A 17,878-nucleotide genomic window follows, 5' to 3' on the forward strand; every position below is an offset into this window, starting at 1 on the left:
CTTATTTCACAAACAACGGCGCAACTACATATTATTAAGGTGGATGCAAAAACATTAATTGGCGCCCCCCCCCCCCTAAGGAATGTACGTAAGGGTGAAGGAGCGTAGAAAACATACGGTCGCTCTATCTGTATGAGCAACCGTATGTTTCATGGAAACACAGCAGTTTCTGCATCTTCAACAAAACAAAAAAAAGATGCATAAAAATAAAAATTAAAACTGGAACCTGCAGGTAGGGCTGAGCAACAAATCAATTGTATCGATTATTCAAACTTTCTCATTTTGAAGATTTCATTTTTTGGAAAATCTGGATTTTTCTTCCCCCACAAACACACTCCCAAACAAAAAAAAAAAAAATCTAATTCGATATATTTAATTTTTAAGCTATGTCGCTCAGCACTACCTCCAGGTTCACATGACCTGAGAGATGCAAACCTGATTTATTAAAGTCAACCAAACAACTATAATTCTGTTCATATCTTAACCACATCTGGAGTCTGGACACGAAACTAATAAACAAAACCTGATCTGCATTCCCGCCAACCTTCCAGTTATACCAGTTTGTTGGTGCACAAAGCTACTCAAAGAAAAATAGAGGTCATTATGCCGAACACACAACCGGTGCTAGTTAAAGTTTACGTTGCGCTGACCTGACAGGCGTCCCCATTCACACAGAGCGGCAGCCACACGGGCCAGAAAAGTGAAAGCACTTAAATATGTAAACAACACGGTGTTTGTTTGTGTGAGAGGAGGAAGCACAACTGGGCGCACTGGAGAAACTGCCTCAAGTGCACACAAGAGCCATTGTGATTAGTGATACTTACATACAAAGGAGCTTGCTGTGGATTGAGTTTCATGTCCCTGGACACTGAAAAGAGAAGAACAAATTACGGGTTAGCGGTTGTGGGATGCTCGTTATTGTCTCTGCATTCTGCTTCAAAAACAATGGAGATTCTTCAGAAGGGCACAAAAATAGGTTGTAGACACGACATGATCATTTTAGCACCTTGGAAATCTTGTTGACGTAAACATTCGGACAAAGAAAGCCTTCTCTCTGATTAATCTATGCTAAGTTTTAGCTCCACGTCAATGGAACTGCAAACGGCAAGAAAGGCTTCGCGGCGAAGCTCTTAGAAAATGTATCCCATAAATTCAATGCCTTGATTTGTTTCACTCACTGAGACATCAGTCACCTTTACAGTTTCCTTCCTGCTATTCAGACAAGCTTTTGAAAGTGGCCTCATGAATGCTGAAGAACGCACAGCTTTCACATCAGACAAACTGATTTCAAAGGAAGAAGTTTAATGTAAACATACTTATCTCACCATTACTCATTCTCATCCTACAAGTTCAGCTTTGAGAGAACAAGAAAATCACTTTGCAATCAGTGAATGAACCATAGTTAATTCCCAGCATGTCCCCATGACAACGCTTCGTCGTCGATGATGAGTCACTGCAACTCGAGTTCAATGTTTTTTTTTTTGGGGGGGTGGGGAGGGGGTTGCCATCAGCGAGTCATCAAGAGAGGAAACACAGATGTAGGAAGTTATTTGAAGGGGTTTTTCTTTTCAGACCGAAAGGGAGAAGATTTTCAGCAGATAACAGGGAAGCTGCATGCAGTGCAGCAGAGACGCTCCTACTTTATCCCACACTCACTAGAATACACACACAAACACACACAGACACACACACACACACACAGAGAGAGTGCTGTTTATAGTTCGAAAAGTTGGTCGTAAACTGTAGCTGCTTGAAACTAATGGCACGAAAAAAATTTATTTATCTTTGTGAGTTACAGCTCCATCTACAATCTATCAGCCACAAAATTCAATTTCCTGACACTTTCTAGTTGTTTATTGTGCTCAGAGTATGCTAGGTTAAGTCCTCAGTAGGTACAACAATTGGTTACCATGGAGACTGAATGCGGGTTGGAAAAGAGACATTGTTGACAAAAAAGTCTTTGCCAAGTGACAGGTGGCGCTTTCCTGTCAAGTGTTGTTTGATCTTCTAGCGTCTGAAGGAAAACTTATCCAGACAAGTGAAACCAGTTTTGTCTTTGTGTAATTTCTATAAACAGGAAATGGAAAATGAGTTGAGTTGATCATTTTATAACACACAATAAGTGTCTAAATCAAGGCTTGTAGTTCAAAATCTACAAAAATGTTATATCTTTGGAACTGCTGTTGCTAGATTAGTTTAGGGCTTCTAATCAACAGAAAAATCTTAATAAATTGATTTTAGATAAAGACACCTTTGTCCATGCAAGTAAAAAGAAAAACAAATAAAATAAATAAATAATTACAAAAAGGGATTTTTTTTATCCTACAGTGAAATTCAAAAACCCAGCATCCAAGAATCTACAAAGTAGTTTAAGAACTGTCGTCCTAACCAGAGATGATCAACTTTGTATCATTTGCATCAAATATTGTCAGCTGCAGAGAACGCCGCGTTTTTAATGTGATGTGACGCCACCCATAATTCAGCAGATGGCTCTGCTAATCCCAGTTTTATCAGATCGCACACCCACACTCCAGTAACTTCTCGTCTCACAACGTCAAGGTATCAGACGAAGCCCACGTATTTCGGACGAATTAAAATTCATCTGAAATGCCGTGACAACAACTAATGTCTGACGTCGAATGAGCAAAATACGCAGGAGCAAAAGCAGATGTGAGATTAATGCAAGAGAACAATTATCTGTCAGGGAGTGACAGAGGTAAAGGCAGATCAAATTGATAAAACCCAGGTGGCTATGATATGCTGCAGTGGTACAGCACATTTTGTTACAAGTTTAGTGGAAGAACCTTCAATCAAACTTTATAATTACAGCCAAATGTGGAGCAGAATGCGTCACAGGTTTAAAAACAGAGATTGAGACCAGAAACACACACACAACTACTTAACTAATGGAAGAAAACACATGCTATGTAAAGCTGAAAAAATGTATCAGAACAATACAATTACTATAGTAAACTATGCATGGCAACTAATGATTATTTTACTAATCATTTATTATATCAATTATTACCATTTAAGCCTTTTTATACAATATTAGAAAAACAACAAAATATGGAAATGAAGGATTCAAAGTCTCCAGGAACTTTAGTATCAAACCAGCTACGAAATCTGGACTCAGGTCCCAATTTAAGAAGCGTGATAAATAAAGTAAGAAAATGAACATTTTATTGCTTAAAATATAATAACAGCATTCCTTTAGTGAACACCTGATCATGTGTAGCAAAAGGCGCATCTTCTGCTGTTCTTTTTTTTTTTTTGTAATCAACCAGTTAATAAATGGCTAGCAAACGATGATTAACAGGACAATTTTTTAAACGGCTTAATTCCTGCTCTGTGTACGTTGTTCTTTCAACAAATGTAAACTCCAGTTAGCGATTAATCAATTGCTAAATTAGTTGATGAATATTTGAATAACGGATTCACTACAATTAATCCGGTTAATCGTTTCAGCCTTTTAGTAAATATCTAGAAATTAAGGTATTTGGAAGAAAATTTATAACTACTGTTATAGCAATAATAATAAATAGGAAGTATAAAACTTGCTTTAAGTAGGTAAGCACATTGTCAACATCGGTATCGGGCAATTTTATAACATATCAGTATGGGTCCAATAAGTGAAACTTGGGCCGATGTTCATTTCCATCTTGTTGCCGTTTGCGTTTCAGGAGGGCGTTGGCCATGTGGCATTTATTTGGCCTTGTGACAGCGATGCAGCGCGTGATTATGGGGGTGTTTCACTGAAGCAATATCAGCAGTGTAGTGACATTGCAGAAAAAATATAGTATTGGTAAACACACGGGAAATGAATAAACAGGAATATTAATAGACCTTACTTTAAATAAACAGTAATATTGAGAACGTGCAGAAAGAACAGTGGCATGAACAGTCCTGGAAATCCCCCACTCTCATCACAGGGGTCAATAGAGCAAAACTCGCTCGCCCACACTCTCTCACACCCTTCCAACCAAGCTGCCAGTTCCCTACCTGTGTTGGTTTGTTTGTTTGGACAAACCTGCCTCTTCCAATCGCCAACTGGTTTATCAGCAAGCAAACAGAATCGGGATAGCAAAGCAACAAAAACACTAGTTTGCCTCTTCTAGAAGGGTTTATGTCGTCCCGGGATCACTTGGCAGGATTACACGGAACATGTTTGATTCCTGTACTCCCGAGTCTAGAAAAGCGAGGCCCTAAAGCCGGCTTCTGGACACAAGGTCAGAGGTGTGTAATTGCCTTAAAAAACAAAAGGTGTAACAGCTATATACTTGGAAGACAAATGGGTTGGAAACCTTTCTGCTGAACCCTCCCGAACAGAGCTTGGCTCGAGCTCGCGTTCGCCGAAGAGTCAAGGATCTGTTCAGCTCTGAGCCCCCGTGTTCTCCTCTGTTATTTGCGGAGACAATTTTCTTTTGTTTGCCGTTCCCTGGCACTAAAACAAGTCCTTGCTTCTGGCCCCGGTGGTTAGCGGTGCATTAATCACATCAACCACACAGCGGGGGAGGCGGCGACAAAAGGCCAGGACCTAATGAGTTCAGCAGAGAGAGAGCGAACGAGAGAGAGCTCCAGAGTCAACAGAGCACAACACAATTCACTTTCTGCAGCCCAGTCCAAACATTTTTCCAATTTTCTGCTAAATGTACAGGCCTGAGCTCGAATTAGGCGGATCAGGTAAGGGGATAATCAGCAGCTCTAATAATACTCTGGAGGCTAATCCTCTTGCCTTAAGTGCACTGGGCCAGGGACCAGCTCCCTCACGACACACACTGCACTCACTTATAAGACTCAAATCGTGTCCGCCGGCTCTTGGTGCTTTTTTACATTTCTATCCCCTTGTCATCTGTTGGCTCTCAAGTCCTTGTTATTTTACTTTGACGGCGTCTTCAAGGCCACAGTGTGGATCTAGCTTGCGGCACAATAGGGCAAATATTTACAAGATGCATTGCCACTTTCACAACATTCACCGGCGACGATGGAGCCGATAACATTTGTTCACCTGAGGATGGCTGCCGTGTCCTTTATCACCCCCCCCCGTCCTGTTTTACATTCTCCACATATTCGCACCAGCAGCGGCGGCAGCAGCTCAGGCTGTCGGTGTGACGGCCACTTTTTCACAGTTGTTAAGGGAGGAGAAAGATTCCTGTGACACGTGGGATTTCAGACAGGCGGGGGGGGAAATCTGCAGGAGCATCAAAAACTGTGAATCCGTCTGAGTTATTACAATATTTCCTTTTCTACTGAATGGTTTTGATGATTATCATGAGTCGGTTTCGAATTATGAGTTCCTGCAAGTAAAACTAAAAAAAGCTTCACTTTCTATTGTAGAAAAGTGCTAATTGGTTTGAATACAAGCAGAAACAATGAAAATTAAGTTTACACTACAGTTTTTTTTTTGTTTTTTTTGTTTTTTTATTTTAAAATTGCCCACTTCCTATTGAGACAAATCATTGCCTTTTTACTACCCAGACCCAAAGTGACCCACTAATTGCCATTTTTGGAGTTCCAGTCAGCACGCTAGACGCTGTATTTTAGGGTAGTTCTGCAAAAGTGGATTTTTTTTGTTGGAAAAGCGTGAGCTAGATAAGATTGGTGGATTAGATCAGTTTGACATGCAAATATCGGCAGACTGCCAATCTCCCAAACTGAAGAAAACCTGGGCTTATTTATTAGTGCATTCCTACCTCACTGTCTCACTGATTCTTTTATTTTTTTAATCATCATTATATTTTAACTAATTATCATAATTGTTTTATTTAACAGCACTTGTAACTGCTCATCTTAATTTATAGACCAAAAATGGTGGGAGATCTTAGGTTTTGTGCATGTAATTAATTAGAAAAATGTAAATGATTTTTCAGTATTTTACCAGGAACCGTTGATAAGACAAGAGAAAAACGGATCGATTCTGATCTCCGGCCGACAGATCGTCTAGTTCCAATAAGCTGCAAGGTCCTGCGTATTTTTACAGAGTAAGTGGAACATTTTCTCTGATCAATCTATACGGAAGTGTATTAATGAGATATGTTAGCTGCCACATTTTAGTTGACAGTACTGTAGCGAGTCCAAAGGTACAAAATGAACAATTACAGTTCAACACACTTAATCAACAAACATGAGTTTATTACCATTTAAACACAAGCAACCTTCACTGGGTGACCATTTACAATCAAAGAAAATTGACTCAGCTCTGCTACATTGTGTGTAGATGTAATTGCCCCTCCACTGGTTTGTCCGGATGTATTACACCATTCCACAGCTAAGCCAGAGTTCCCCAACTTCCTCTTGGGTGTGACTGCTGAGTTAAACTTCCCAGTCAGTATGAAGTACCAAAAATGTCCAGCCATCTGAAACAGTCCAAGCTGGAACATTTGCATTTTTTTGTTTCATTTCCAAAGACTCCCTTGTAATTGCAACTGAAAACTGAAATGTCCCAAAGGACTGAGCCAGAGGTTCCCAAACTTTTCCAAGCGTTGGTCCCCCAAACAGCTTTAGCCTCTGAGGGACCCAGTTTGAAACTTTTAGAATGTTTTTTTTTTCTCACTTTTATGCTCTATTCTGATTACATTAGGTTAGCATAAATGTCTCCTCCTACCTTCTAATTTCGATTGGGCATGAGTTCTTAGGAGATTTTTTTGCAGCAGCGTCCTCCACAGTAGGGCTGCTGGACGGTTCCTTCTGCCTTTTTCTTTACAGAAACCTTTCCGTTTTCCGCTTGCAGCTTGATGAATTTGGCAATCAGCCAATCAGAAGGATGAGCGTGGCATATAGTGTTTCAGTTAGTTAATATTAGTTATATTTTTTGATTTTAAAACTTAAGATTTGCTAATAGAATTACAATTAAAAATTTCAGAAAAATTTATTTAATTTATGTATTCTTTTTCTCATAAGACCTCCAGATTTCTGAGGGCGAAACACTGGAGTGAACAACAGAAGTTTGAGCACAAAAACATCCATCTGAGAAATTTCTGTAAACCAATGATTAAAAGAAGGGTACATTGAGCATTCAAAGACTGTCAACCAACACCCTGAAAACCTTGTTCAAAATGTACAACACCACCACAAATAAATGGATACAATAAATGGATACACCCTAGCAATCTCCAACAGTATCTCTCTACACCACCCATGGAAACATTTCTGATACTTCACTGCTGCGGGACATGCCGTGGTTGTTTTGCTTTCACCTGAGCTTTCGTGGATGGACACTCAAAGTTATGCATGCAAATGTGCAAACACACCACCGATGAAACACTTCTTAGCAAGTCATTTACAGTTCACACAGAGCGCCTAATGTCAGAGCGGCATTCATTTCCAGTCGGTCAAGTTCTCATTGGTAGATGTAGCAACTGAATGTAAACTGAAACCTCCATTCCTCTGAAGGAGAGGTGTCCATCAAAAAATGTCGGGTGTACTTTTAATATATCCGTTTAAATGACAGTGCAGGTAAAACAAGTCTGTTAACATCCCTGTGTGCTAATAATGTGTATGTTTTGACCAGACATTTGACTAAATCTATTAAATTTGCGCTACAGGAAATGCCTCGCATCACTGCTTCCATATAGGGACTCAAAACAAAGAAGACGGGGGGGAAAAAAGGCTCTTGATCACAACTGGATGATTTTCAACTTAGTCAGCCTTGGAAGATGACCAGTCTTGTTGGACACTCAAAAGTTAATTTTTTCCCTTTCAGCTCAGTGAACACACCATACAAAGCACTACTGGGTCAAACTGACAATAAAACTCGAGTCATTTTCAGTGAGGTGTTTCTTTTTTTTTTCAACTGAAGTCAGATAAAACAGAAGTAAGACGTTCAAATAAATCCTGCATTGTCTACAAAGCACTGATACATATCTGTGGAATCACTCAGGCTGAGAGAGAATGAGAGAGATAGAAAAACTTTAAAGAGATAACAGGAAGATTGAACAAAGTGCAAAGAAGTTGCTCTTTTTATCCTTTTGAGCTTTCAACAGTCATCATGAGGTATGACAGATTTTGGCAATCTCAGAGTTGAACTAAAAGTCTACATTCCCTAGGCAAAAACAGATGACTACTGTTTTTGTAATGTAAACTGCGTCATCACAAGACGAAACAAAATATCTGCATTGTAGTTGTGTTGCTTTCACCAATACTCATTCATGCGTATCAGGGTTACTAACCCTAACTTCTACCCATACTCCTGGTTTTACTTCTGGTTCTTAATCTTCAGAGCTGAAATTAAGTCCAGAATAAATCCCACCCAATTACAGCAATGAGCTAAAACAGGCAACAGAATGGGGCAGCCTAATTCGGTGATCTGACGTCCACAACAGCTTCTTTCAGTGGAAAGACGAGTCACAGATTATGATTAAACAAAATGTAGAAATGCTTGTTGAGTATCTGCTCGTCTAGTGCCACGGACACATTTTCTTCCTCCATGCAGAACGGTTCATCCGGCCCACCAGTTCCTCTTGAGCAACAATCGTTCACGAAGAAAACACAGGGGACTTTTAAAATAGCAATGCACGTGTTCGCCATCTCCAAATCCAATTCCTGTTGTAGGAAACTGCAGAACGTTTGGCCCGAATGTGGAAAGGGTGAGTAAGTTCAAGACAATTGGCTGCTACAAGATATGCTGCATGCTGTGGCTAATACCTGGACTTTCAAGTCAATTTACAGTCTGCTTGTAAGATAATATCTTCTGAAACTGAAAAGGAAACCTCTGAAACCAGTCCTTCAACTGGCATTTTCTGTTGTAACCACAAGAAAAAAAGATTACAACAATTTTATGTCCCAGACGCAGCCACTTTTGAATTTTTTTTGAATGTGTGTGAAATGCATAACAATTGGTTAAAAAAAAAGTATGCCACAGCATTCTATTAAACTTGCCTCTTTATCTTAGTAATGCTGGTTCCTCAGAAAGGCAGGAAAAAAGACATTAAGGGGAAAAAAACCCCACACTTTTTTAAATTCAAAGTCATTCTTTGGTAATAGAAGAACCTTGAGAAATAATATCCCCTAAACTCCCCCTACGGCTACCCAACACCTGCTTAGAGAGATTACACAAGCCATTAACTCCATCTAAAACACTGGGTGCCGCCAGCTTTCAGCCAAGCTTCTTACAAGTCTCCGTTATGGCACAAACTGCCACTATGACACAGTTTTCTTCCTCTGATGCAAACAAAAAAAGAAAAGAAAGAAAAAAGCTGCAAAGACACAGCCACAATCAAGTGCTTGGATGTGACAAATGGGTCAATAAATCAAAAGGGGAAAAAAGGGATTTTGGTTGAAATGAGGTAATATAGACCCGCCATGTCTTTCACAGTTCACTGGGCTATCAAAATAAACCATTACAGCCATGTGACTTCAGCATGAATGGGACAATGAATAGGATTAGCTTCACAAGTCATTAATCGGACTGTCTCCTGACCCTCCTTAATAATCAGCTGAGGATTCTCTAATGCAGCCACATGGACAAAACGCCCTGCGGCTGCGCATCAGCTAATATTTGGCATTAGTCTTGTCATGTGAATATGTAGTTTGTGAAGAGCCATCTTTTTCTTTTAATGGGAATATGCTACAAAAACATATGGTAAGAAGACAGAGAATAGGGCTCATATAGGTAATCACTCTCTTTAAACTCAACACTGTCAGCTATAGTACTGGGCGATAAGAAGGTTCGTCTTAGCTGGTTAATTAAATGGGTCTAATTATTTTGGCAGACAGACTTGCTAACTCTCATAGGCTGCTTGTTTCAAAACAGCCTTACATAGAAAACTGAACTCCATGTTCAATGTGTTTGCTATATTTTCAAGAGATTTAAGCCTTGAAGAAAATAATTTGATTTATTTCAAGTTATTTAAAATATATCAAATAATGCCATTCTTTCCTGTCCTTCTGAAATAAATCAGTTAATCACATTTTATAATTTAAGCCTGTCACAATAAATTTTGCCGAACAACAGTTATTGTGATTGGCGATAATGGTGTTTTCAGGATATTTTCAAGTAATGTGATGGTAATGGCATAATATCGCAAAAACACAAACTTAAACTTCTCATGAACATTTAACACTGGAACTGGAAGACATTTTAAATATCCAAAACAAACAAACAGAAAAACAGAAACAACAAATAAAAGTAATTGTGAAGTCTCTTATATTTCTTTTTAAATCCTGTAAAGCACTTTGCATTGCCTTGTTGCTGAAAATGTGCTAAAATTACCTTTAACCTATAAAAAAAAAATTGTTCTTCAAAACAAAAATTGGAAGTGTAGACCAATGCACCAGAATGAAGACTTTTGTCATCCATTTTTTTGGCAGAAAGAGAGACCGTAAAGACAAAAACGATAAATCACGCAAAGGGAAATTATTGAGCTTGTCTTAATTTATTATGGGATTAATTTATTGTTTATTGCAACAGGTATAATAATCAACAAAAAAAATATTCAGAGCTACAAAAAGTAAGTGGTCACACATCGATATGATTTATTTTTGATACATGGGTTCAGAGAAACCATGGTATTTTTTGACTAACTTTCAAAGGTTCACTAGTGCTATTGCTAGAAGAAAACCAACAACTGCCACTGCTGTGGCACTTCTGCTTCCTTCAGTCTACAACTTGGAGCTGACTCACAGCTGTCAGTATGAGGTTTGTGTCTGTCGGCTAAGAAAAAAAAGACCCATATCTTGATTGTCATTAGCAAAGAGGATAAACTGCCAGTGGCACAATATTTTCAAAGTTGCCCAAACTGAACAGTTCCTCAAATCTGGAAACAGAAAGCCACTAGGAAAAAATACAAAGAGGAAACAATTGTTCTAAGAAAACATTGTTTCTTTGTTACTCAAAGAAAGAGGCTTACCAAGCAGAAAACAGCTCAGTTTGCTATTTTGCTTAGTTTCATCCTGACATACTTGCATTTTGAAACTATTTCATGGCCCCTTATCTGTAGTTTTTTAATCTTGGCAAGTATCTTGATCTTTTTTATCTTGATAGATAATAATAATAATAATAATAATAATGCTCAAATTTTGAAAAAAAATTATTTTAATTGAGTGTCTGAATCTTCTATAACTTCTTTAGGGATGCATGCTAACTTTTGTTTTTTGGTTGTTTTTTTAATAAATACAGATAGCCAATAGTTTTCTCATTCCAAAGGTCGATAATCAATTTTAGCCAATAACTGATAACATACTGAGAAATAAGAAAGGCCAGCAAGCAAAAATGCAAGGCTGTGACATCAGTAATTTATACAAATTCAAAAACAGTTGAGTTTTTAATACAAGTTTTACAATTTTGAAATGAAAAACTTCTCACCAAGTATTTGCCAATATTGGTTTTCCTACTTTTTATACAAATAAAAACATGCATTTTTTAGTAAGAGGTCAGACAAACCAGCAAATTAATTTACCCTCACATCCTTGAAATGTAAACCTCCTAAAAGCTATTTAGAAGAAAAATTTAAGTGTACAACAAGATGGAAGTATTAATAGACAGTGAATGGCTGAAACTTCACTATACAGGAAATGATACCTCCAACAACAGCTCATGTTTTCATTCCTCTGACAGGTCTGTTAACATATTCAAAGGACACAACTTTAAAAAAAAAAAAAAAAAAATACCAGACGGATGAGGTCCTAGTAAAGTCCCATCTGTTGTTAGGGGACCAGTGAAGACTGGAGCATTCTGACTGCAAACTGTTTTTGGGAATAAAGGTATTATGGTTTGACATTTAAAAGCCAACTGTGCGAGCCCCACAGCAAACCTACACCACAGTCCTAAATGATTGTGTTGGATTTCTTTGAAAAGTTTCATCATTACTACCAAAGACTATGTTCCCAACCACAGACTGAATTTTCTGTAAAAAGCAGCAACTATTATGTCAACCCAACAGGCGCTCACAGCTTGGTAATAAAAAAAATAACATCCCAACCATTTCTTGAAATGGTTTGATGATTGAAAGATCCCAAAAACTGCCACAAGCAAGTCACCTTCAGTCACTGAAGAAAACGAATTCCAAGAAAGCAGCACGCCTAAGTCATCACAGATCCTTCAGAAGAAAAATAGCTTGACGAGGACAACAAGCAATATGAAACTTCACTTAAGTGTTTAATAGCCACAGAGCTTCTTGCTGCGGTCTTTCTAGGTCAAATGCCTCCCACAGGCCATTAATTAACTTGAGGAATGTCAATGCAGATCCGTGTTATTGGGACAACAGTTACCTGTGGCTGCCAGTTCGTGAAGCTTGGTGAATGTAGTCGTGCTGCTATAACTAACACACACGCAGAAGACGAGTAAAGGGGGACTGGGACCCAAAAATAGACCCGAGGTGTCATCCAACACCGGGACCACAAGGACCTCGCTTAGGTCTTCACAAAAGGGTAGATCAGACTTTGTCCTCCACCTGTGCAGGTGCTAGCCCTCCAATAAGTAGGTAAGGACACCCTGGCCTGGAGACCTTGTTCTGTCAAGATTTTTATTGTTTTTTTTTAAGCCCAGGCTTTGTTTTTAAGTCTCCAGCTTTATATGATAGGGAAACTAGAGGGGGAAAAAAGAGAGTGAATGTTTAAATGGTCTATTTATTCGGGTGGGATGCTAATACAATACTGAGGTATATTTGGTTATTCAAAAATTGTTTTCAGTCATTAAAAACTATTGCAAACTTGATGTTGGCCACGCAAAGATAAATTCAAATTCGCTGCATTTGGTTTTGCCTTCAATGAAAAGTACATTGAGACATGATACACTTCCTGCCTTATAGGCAGGAAGTGTATCATAAATGAGACAGCAGTATCATTTACTCAAAGGTGATGCTTCGAGTTAGCAACAATGATAGTAAGTTGAATTTGCAGGTATAAACTGCTCCTTCTGCCATGACGGGGCAACGATTTGGTTGTCAACTTGAACTTTTGCCATCTTGGGCATTCTGTCCTTGACTTTTCAAGGGAAAAAGAGTCAAGTACACCACAGTTGATTTCATATCAACCATTCATCAATATTTACCTACAACGCCAACATTTATGAAAACTGTTGCCTTAGAAAATATTTCTATAGTCAACCAGAAGCAATAAAAACAAAAAGGTTTTCATCGTCGCAATCTCAAAGGACTGATTGGACACAATAGTTGGTTGGACATTTTTCAAGTGCCATGCATTCCCACTCTGCATGCCAATAACATATTTGGGTATGTGGATGTGTCCTACTGCCTCAATGCACACAGTATCATTACTTCTGATGGCTGAGATGCTACACATCACAAAAAAAAAAAAAAAAAAAATCGCTGGGAAACTGCAATGGCAAAAGATTGGAAAATGTAGATTTTTCATAATTGACAACATTGCAAGATTCAGCAATTGTTTTATAATGATGCGTTTTCCTGATATTTCCCTATATTCAACATAACTTTCTGTAAGAAAATGTGATTATATAAATGTAGTGAATAATATCTACCAGCAGATTGGTATGCATGTTTGATCATCAGTCATAATCTGGGAACATTGTAAATGAACTTAATTTATATGCCGCTTTAAACTACACCAACATTCCCTCAAAGGCAGACTGGGAGGCAATTTGAGGTTAAGTGCCTTGCCCAAAAGCACATTAATATGCGACAGGAGAAAGCTGGAATCAAACCTACAACCTCCCAATTGCAACATAACAACACCATCTTTGAGTCACAGTTGCCAAGTGGTGCAACGAAAACAATTGTGGGGTCAAAATATCCTCAGAGAGCAAATACTGCTTCCCTCACCTTGTTTTTCCATCATCACAACTCCCAATGTACTTTAATATCTAACTCACTACTTTTTGTATCATGTGTAGAAACTAAAGGTCAAAAGTCAAACTCTATCCAACTGATCGGTTACATTATCAGAATGCATCACACTTCAAATATAGTACCCTACCAAATAATGCATGAAAGCCGTCCTTTGGGATTGTGATTTTGCACATGTTCATCCTGAGATAACAGTGGTGATGCCTTATACCAAACACTGTCAGTCTTCATTTCCTTTTGATCCATATACTTATAAAAATCTAAAACTATAAACATTTTTAACAGTTTTCTAGTACACCACAGAACCATTTGTGTCACTGCTGAAAAACCTGCTTTGGGCTTCAAACAAAATGAGCCGCAAGAGTACTACAGAGAAAACATTCCCTCCAACTATATTTTATCCTCAAAAGGATTTTATTTGCAGATATCTTTTGCAATATTTAGTGCTTCTCTGCAAGAGTCACATGGTTATTTAGCAGAGATTTACTTGTACAAATTGCTGTCGAAACAAGGTCCGGAGAGAAAGTAGCCGTTTTTAAGGCTAAGTGGATCCATGCTGTTTGCCATCTGAGCCCAAACAAGAGTTTCATTCCAGACATGAATGCTGTCTGAGTCATCGCGCAAGGCTTCTAAAACACTAGACGCTCGCATCAGTCAGGAAGAATGCACTGTAGGCTGGCTGCTCGTTGCCAGAATGAATACATTATCTTTGAAACTAAAGCCTTCAAAAGTGCCACAGTGAGGTCAGGGTACCTTGCCTGTATCTTGTAAAGAAAGCAGAGAAGGTTGAAATTAGCGCATGAGCTCAATGTCAAACAGTGCACACTGGGGCCAAGCTCAGGGTAATCTCTAACTGCATAGTTGCACTTAATGGAGAGAATCTAAACAATTCAGTAAGTCATAAGTTAAAACAGACCATCCTTTTTCCTCTTTGAGTGCCTGTGATTGTTGTTGAGGATAATTATTATTTCTAAAATCCATTTTACAATGAGCTGTAAATATGATTTGTGTAGGCAGCTGGTAACAGCAGTGATTGTTCAGTCAACTGAATAAAAAAAGTTGCTAAAAACTATTAGTAATACACTTCAGAAAACAAGTTACAATTCAAGTTTTAAGCTCATGTTATTAATGCACACACTGATTGCTGATCTACAAGTGAAAGCTCCATCCACACAGATCACACACCGCATGCAGGGCTCAGAAACAGGCTCATTAAAAAAATCATAATAATCATAATAACTATGTGTAATAAAATTTGTGAAGGGTGTTTGTAGATATAATGCATACAACAACTACATATTTGCTGGGCGCTGTGTGAGAGCAGCTGTTAGCGCCGCTCAGAGAGGCAGTGAGAACCTCTGAAGTTGATTTTACTGTTGTAGACAAAAAACACTGTAGCAAAGCACCATTTCGCATGCTGTTTTCACTACTGAAGTAACACTAAGCTTCTTTGAAAAAATGAAAATTTAAAAAAGGGTTAAATACCAAGCAACAAAGATGCGTTTAGTCTATCTTCCAAAATGATTCACTCTGAACAGCAGGTGTTAAAGTCTGTTAATTTGTGATAATACATAACTTAATGTGAAGACGTCAAGTCTTTGATGATTTTTGGTTTTAATAAGCGCCTCCAAATGAATCTTCCTCAGTAAAACAAAGCTTGTTATGTGGGTCGGTTTCCTATAAAGTTCTGACCTTTTGCGTCAAACAAATATGTGAGAACTGAAAATAACTTTTATTCTAATCGCATTTTAATGGATGAGTCCTAGTTCTGTTTTGCACTCCTCGTTGTCACATTTTATTCATTGCACATTTTATTCATTGCACATTTTAATCGTCACTTAAAATCAATTGTCTTTGTGAGCCTCAATTTCCCATTAATTTTTAGAGTTTTCTCTTGAGCCTTAGATACGTCAAGGGCCAGATGAGGCCCAGTGGCTGAAACTGGAAATGACTTCAACACAGGTTAAGCAGAAGGTCCTGAAATAGAGAGTTTTTACCAAATTGTGCTGCACACTGTAAAATACTAACAAAGCATTAAAGTTGCTTTTTCACTCAAAGATGTATAAATAAAGATCAGACTCCAGTGTGGATTAGAAAAAATTGTTAGCATAAGGTTATTCAGGTAAGATACATTAAGATGTAGAATATGTACACTTTGATTAATTCCTATCTTTGTTGTATTATTAAAACTTACTTTCTTTTGACCAACTGTTTAGTTGTCTGGTTTTATGCATGATGATCCCCAACATTTGTTTCACCTCTCACACTCCGGCCTTCCTTTTGGTAGAGACGAACATGATGTTTGAGTGAGACTCAAAAAGCAGAGAAAAAAGGGAACCAGAGCTCCTTGCTTCGCTATCGGTTCTGCTCCTCCAGGGCACTGAGCTAAAGAACCGCGTCACTTCCTCGGCAACACTAACAGCGGTAACATGGCCGCGCCGTGTTGACCACCATTGAGATAGTCACGAATGTTTGATTTAATCAAACCTGCCTATTGTCTCTCTGGACAGATATCAGGCCGTGGCAGTGACACGACCCCGGCCCGGCACACAAAAGCGGCCTCTGTGCAGGGACTGCACACAAACGCTGGCTGACAACACAAGACCCGGGGATGAAAGGACTCTTCAGTGTGTGGTGACAGTTATTACCCTCTCTGCTGAAACCAAATACCTGTGGCCCTAGATAGCATTATCTTTCTGTGAGGCACACCAGGGGGCCAGCCTGTAATCGGGGCTTGGTCCTTGATCAACTCTCTGCCCCAGTTTTTATGCAATCACCTCCTCCTCCTCCTCCCCACCAACCTATAAAGGAGTAGCTTAGCAATCATAGAACACCACACTGAATCAGATGGTATGTAAAACTAAAAGAAAACCTTTAGAGGGTCTCACAGTTCAGTCTCTGATGGAACACCGGGTGCTCAACATGATGAAAACAACAATTTAAGGTCAATCACTGCTCATACTAACCCTCCCGTAGGAAGTTATATAACACAGAGACATGAAGAAGGAGATAATATGAGGATGAAGTGCACAAGGGAAACTGCAATACAGATTTATAGATTTATTAAAAGAAAGCAACTATGCAAGGTTAAAGGAATACACAGAGAGAAGAAGTGTGCAGCAGCCAAGAGAAGAGGCATGTTTGGTCAATCAGACACTCTGAGTTGCCTTGAAACAAGCATGTTTACCCCAGGATAAACTCTTGACCTCTTTCTGGTCAGTTCCACAACAATTCCTAACAGCCCCATGACAGATAGCCCTCTTTAATCCTGCAAGAAAACAACATGAGCTCGGTGTCATTTGAAACTAAAACCAAAGCGGTTTGTTTTGGTACCTGGATTTTCCCACCTGGTTTCATATTGCAGCTCTTCTAAAGCACATTGTTTTGCATACAACAAGACAGGATGAATTTTTAAAAAACGGGAAAAAAAGGAAATGGCCATCAAAAAGTATGTACCTTCTGATAAAACATGCTACTTTCCATAAGGAGAGGCCAAAAGTTTAAAATAAAACTGTGCGGTGTAATGACTCACACAGACGTTGCTAGGTGATGATGAAAACTGCACCTTAAGGACAAGCATCAAAACAAAAACAAGGCAATCTGCAACTTCCCTGAGAAGCGAGGCCGACATCACGGCTCACGACTTTCACGGTTTAAAGCGTGTTTGCCTCGGTTAACTAAAGCCGTCAGAGTGGGTGTCAATAAGAGACCTTACCAACAGCCTGGGTGACGAGGTTGGCTGTGAGCAGGCTCTCTCAGGTTCACGCGAAACTCATTTTAAGCCCATCAGAGGACAGGTGTGTTTATGCTGGGCAGGTATCCTCGGCAGACGTGCAAGCTCTCGCCACAATGATTCCACAGAGCTAAATATGGCTTTGTGCTAACGCAGACAGGAGGCTCATCAAAGCCCTGATGTCAGAGGGAAGGGGCGGGGCTTACGGGACACAGGTCAGGTCTTTGCATGGTGCAAAGGAGCAACTGCACTTTTAGTAAGAGGTGTTGCATTATGGGTCACGTAAATATTCCTTCACTCTGCCTTCTAATTTAAGAGGGCACTGAACTTTCCCACAATTTAATATGATACATGATGTACATCAGCTCTACACTGTCACTTTCAA

At 39.0% G+C, this 17,878-nt stretch overlaps 1 protein-coding gene across 5 annotated transcripts in view; it reads right to left on the reverse strand.

Annotated features, from left to right (window-relative positions):
* The window catches only part of LOC106936881 (A-kinase anchor protein 13-like), a 102,283-nt gene extending 84,674 nt beyond the window's left edge, over window positions 1–17,609 (reverse strand). For 4 of the 5 annotated variants that reach the window (XM_015018120.1, XM_015018121.1, XM_015018119.1 and 1 more), the window contains exons 1-2: window positions 17,476–17,609; window positions 825–868 (exon numbers count right to left, since the gene is read on the reverse strand). In XM_015018120.1, coding sequence (XP_014873606.1) covers window positions 825–857 — 33 coding nt within the window. In that variant the 5' untranslated portion in view covers window positions 858–868; window positions 17,476–17,609. The remainder of the gene's footprint in view (window positions 1–824; window positions 869–17,475) is intronic. The other variant, XM_015018123.1, reaches the window with a different exon arrangement.
* Window positions 17,610–17,878: the final 269 nt, after the last annotated feature.

The sequence above is a fragment of the Poecilia latipinna genome, unplaced genomic scaffold (assembly GCF_001443285.1).
Source record: "Poecilia latipinna isolate Pla-1442-1.1 unplaced genomic scaffold, P_latipinna-1.0 Scaffold2234, whole genome shotgun sequence".
Classification (NCBI taxonomy): Eukaryota; Metazoa; Chordata; class Actinopteri; order Cyprinodontiformes; family Poeciliidae; genus Poecilia; species Poecilia latipinna.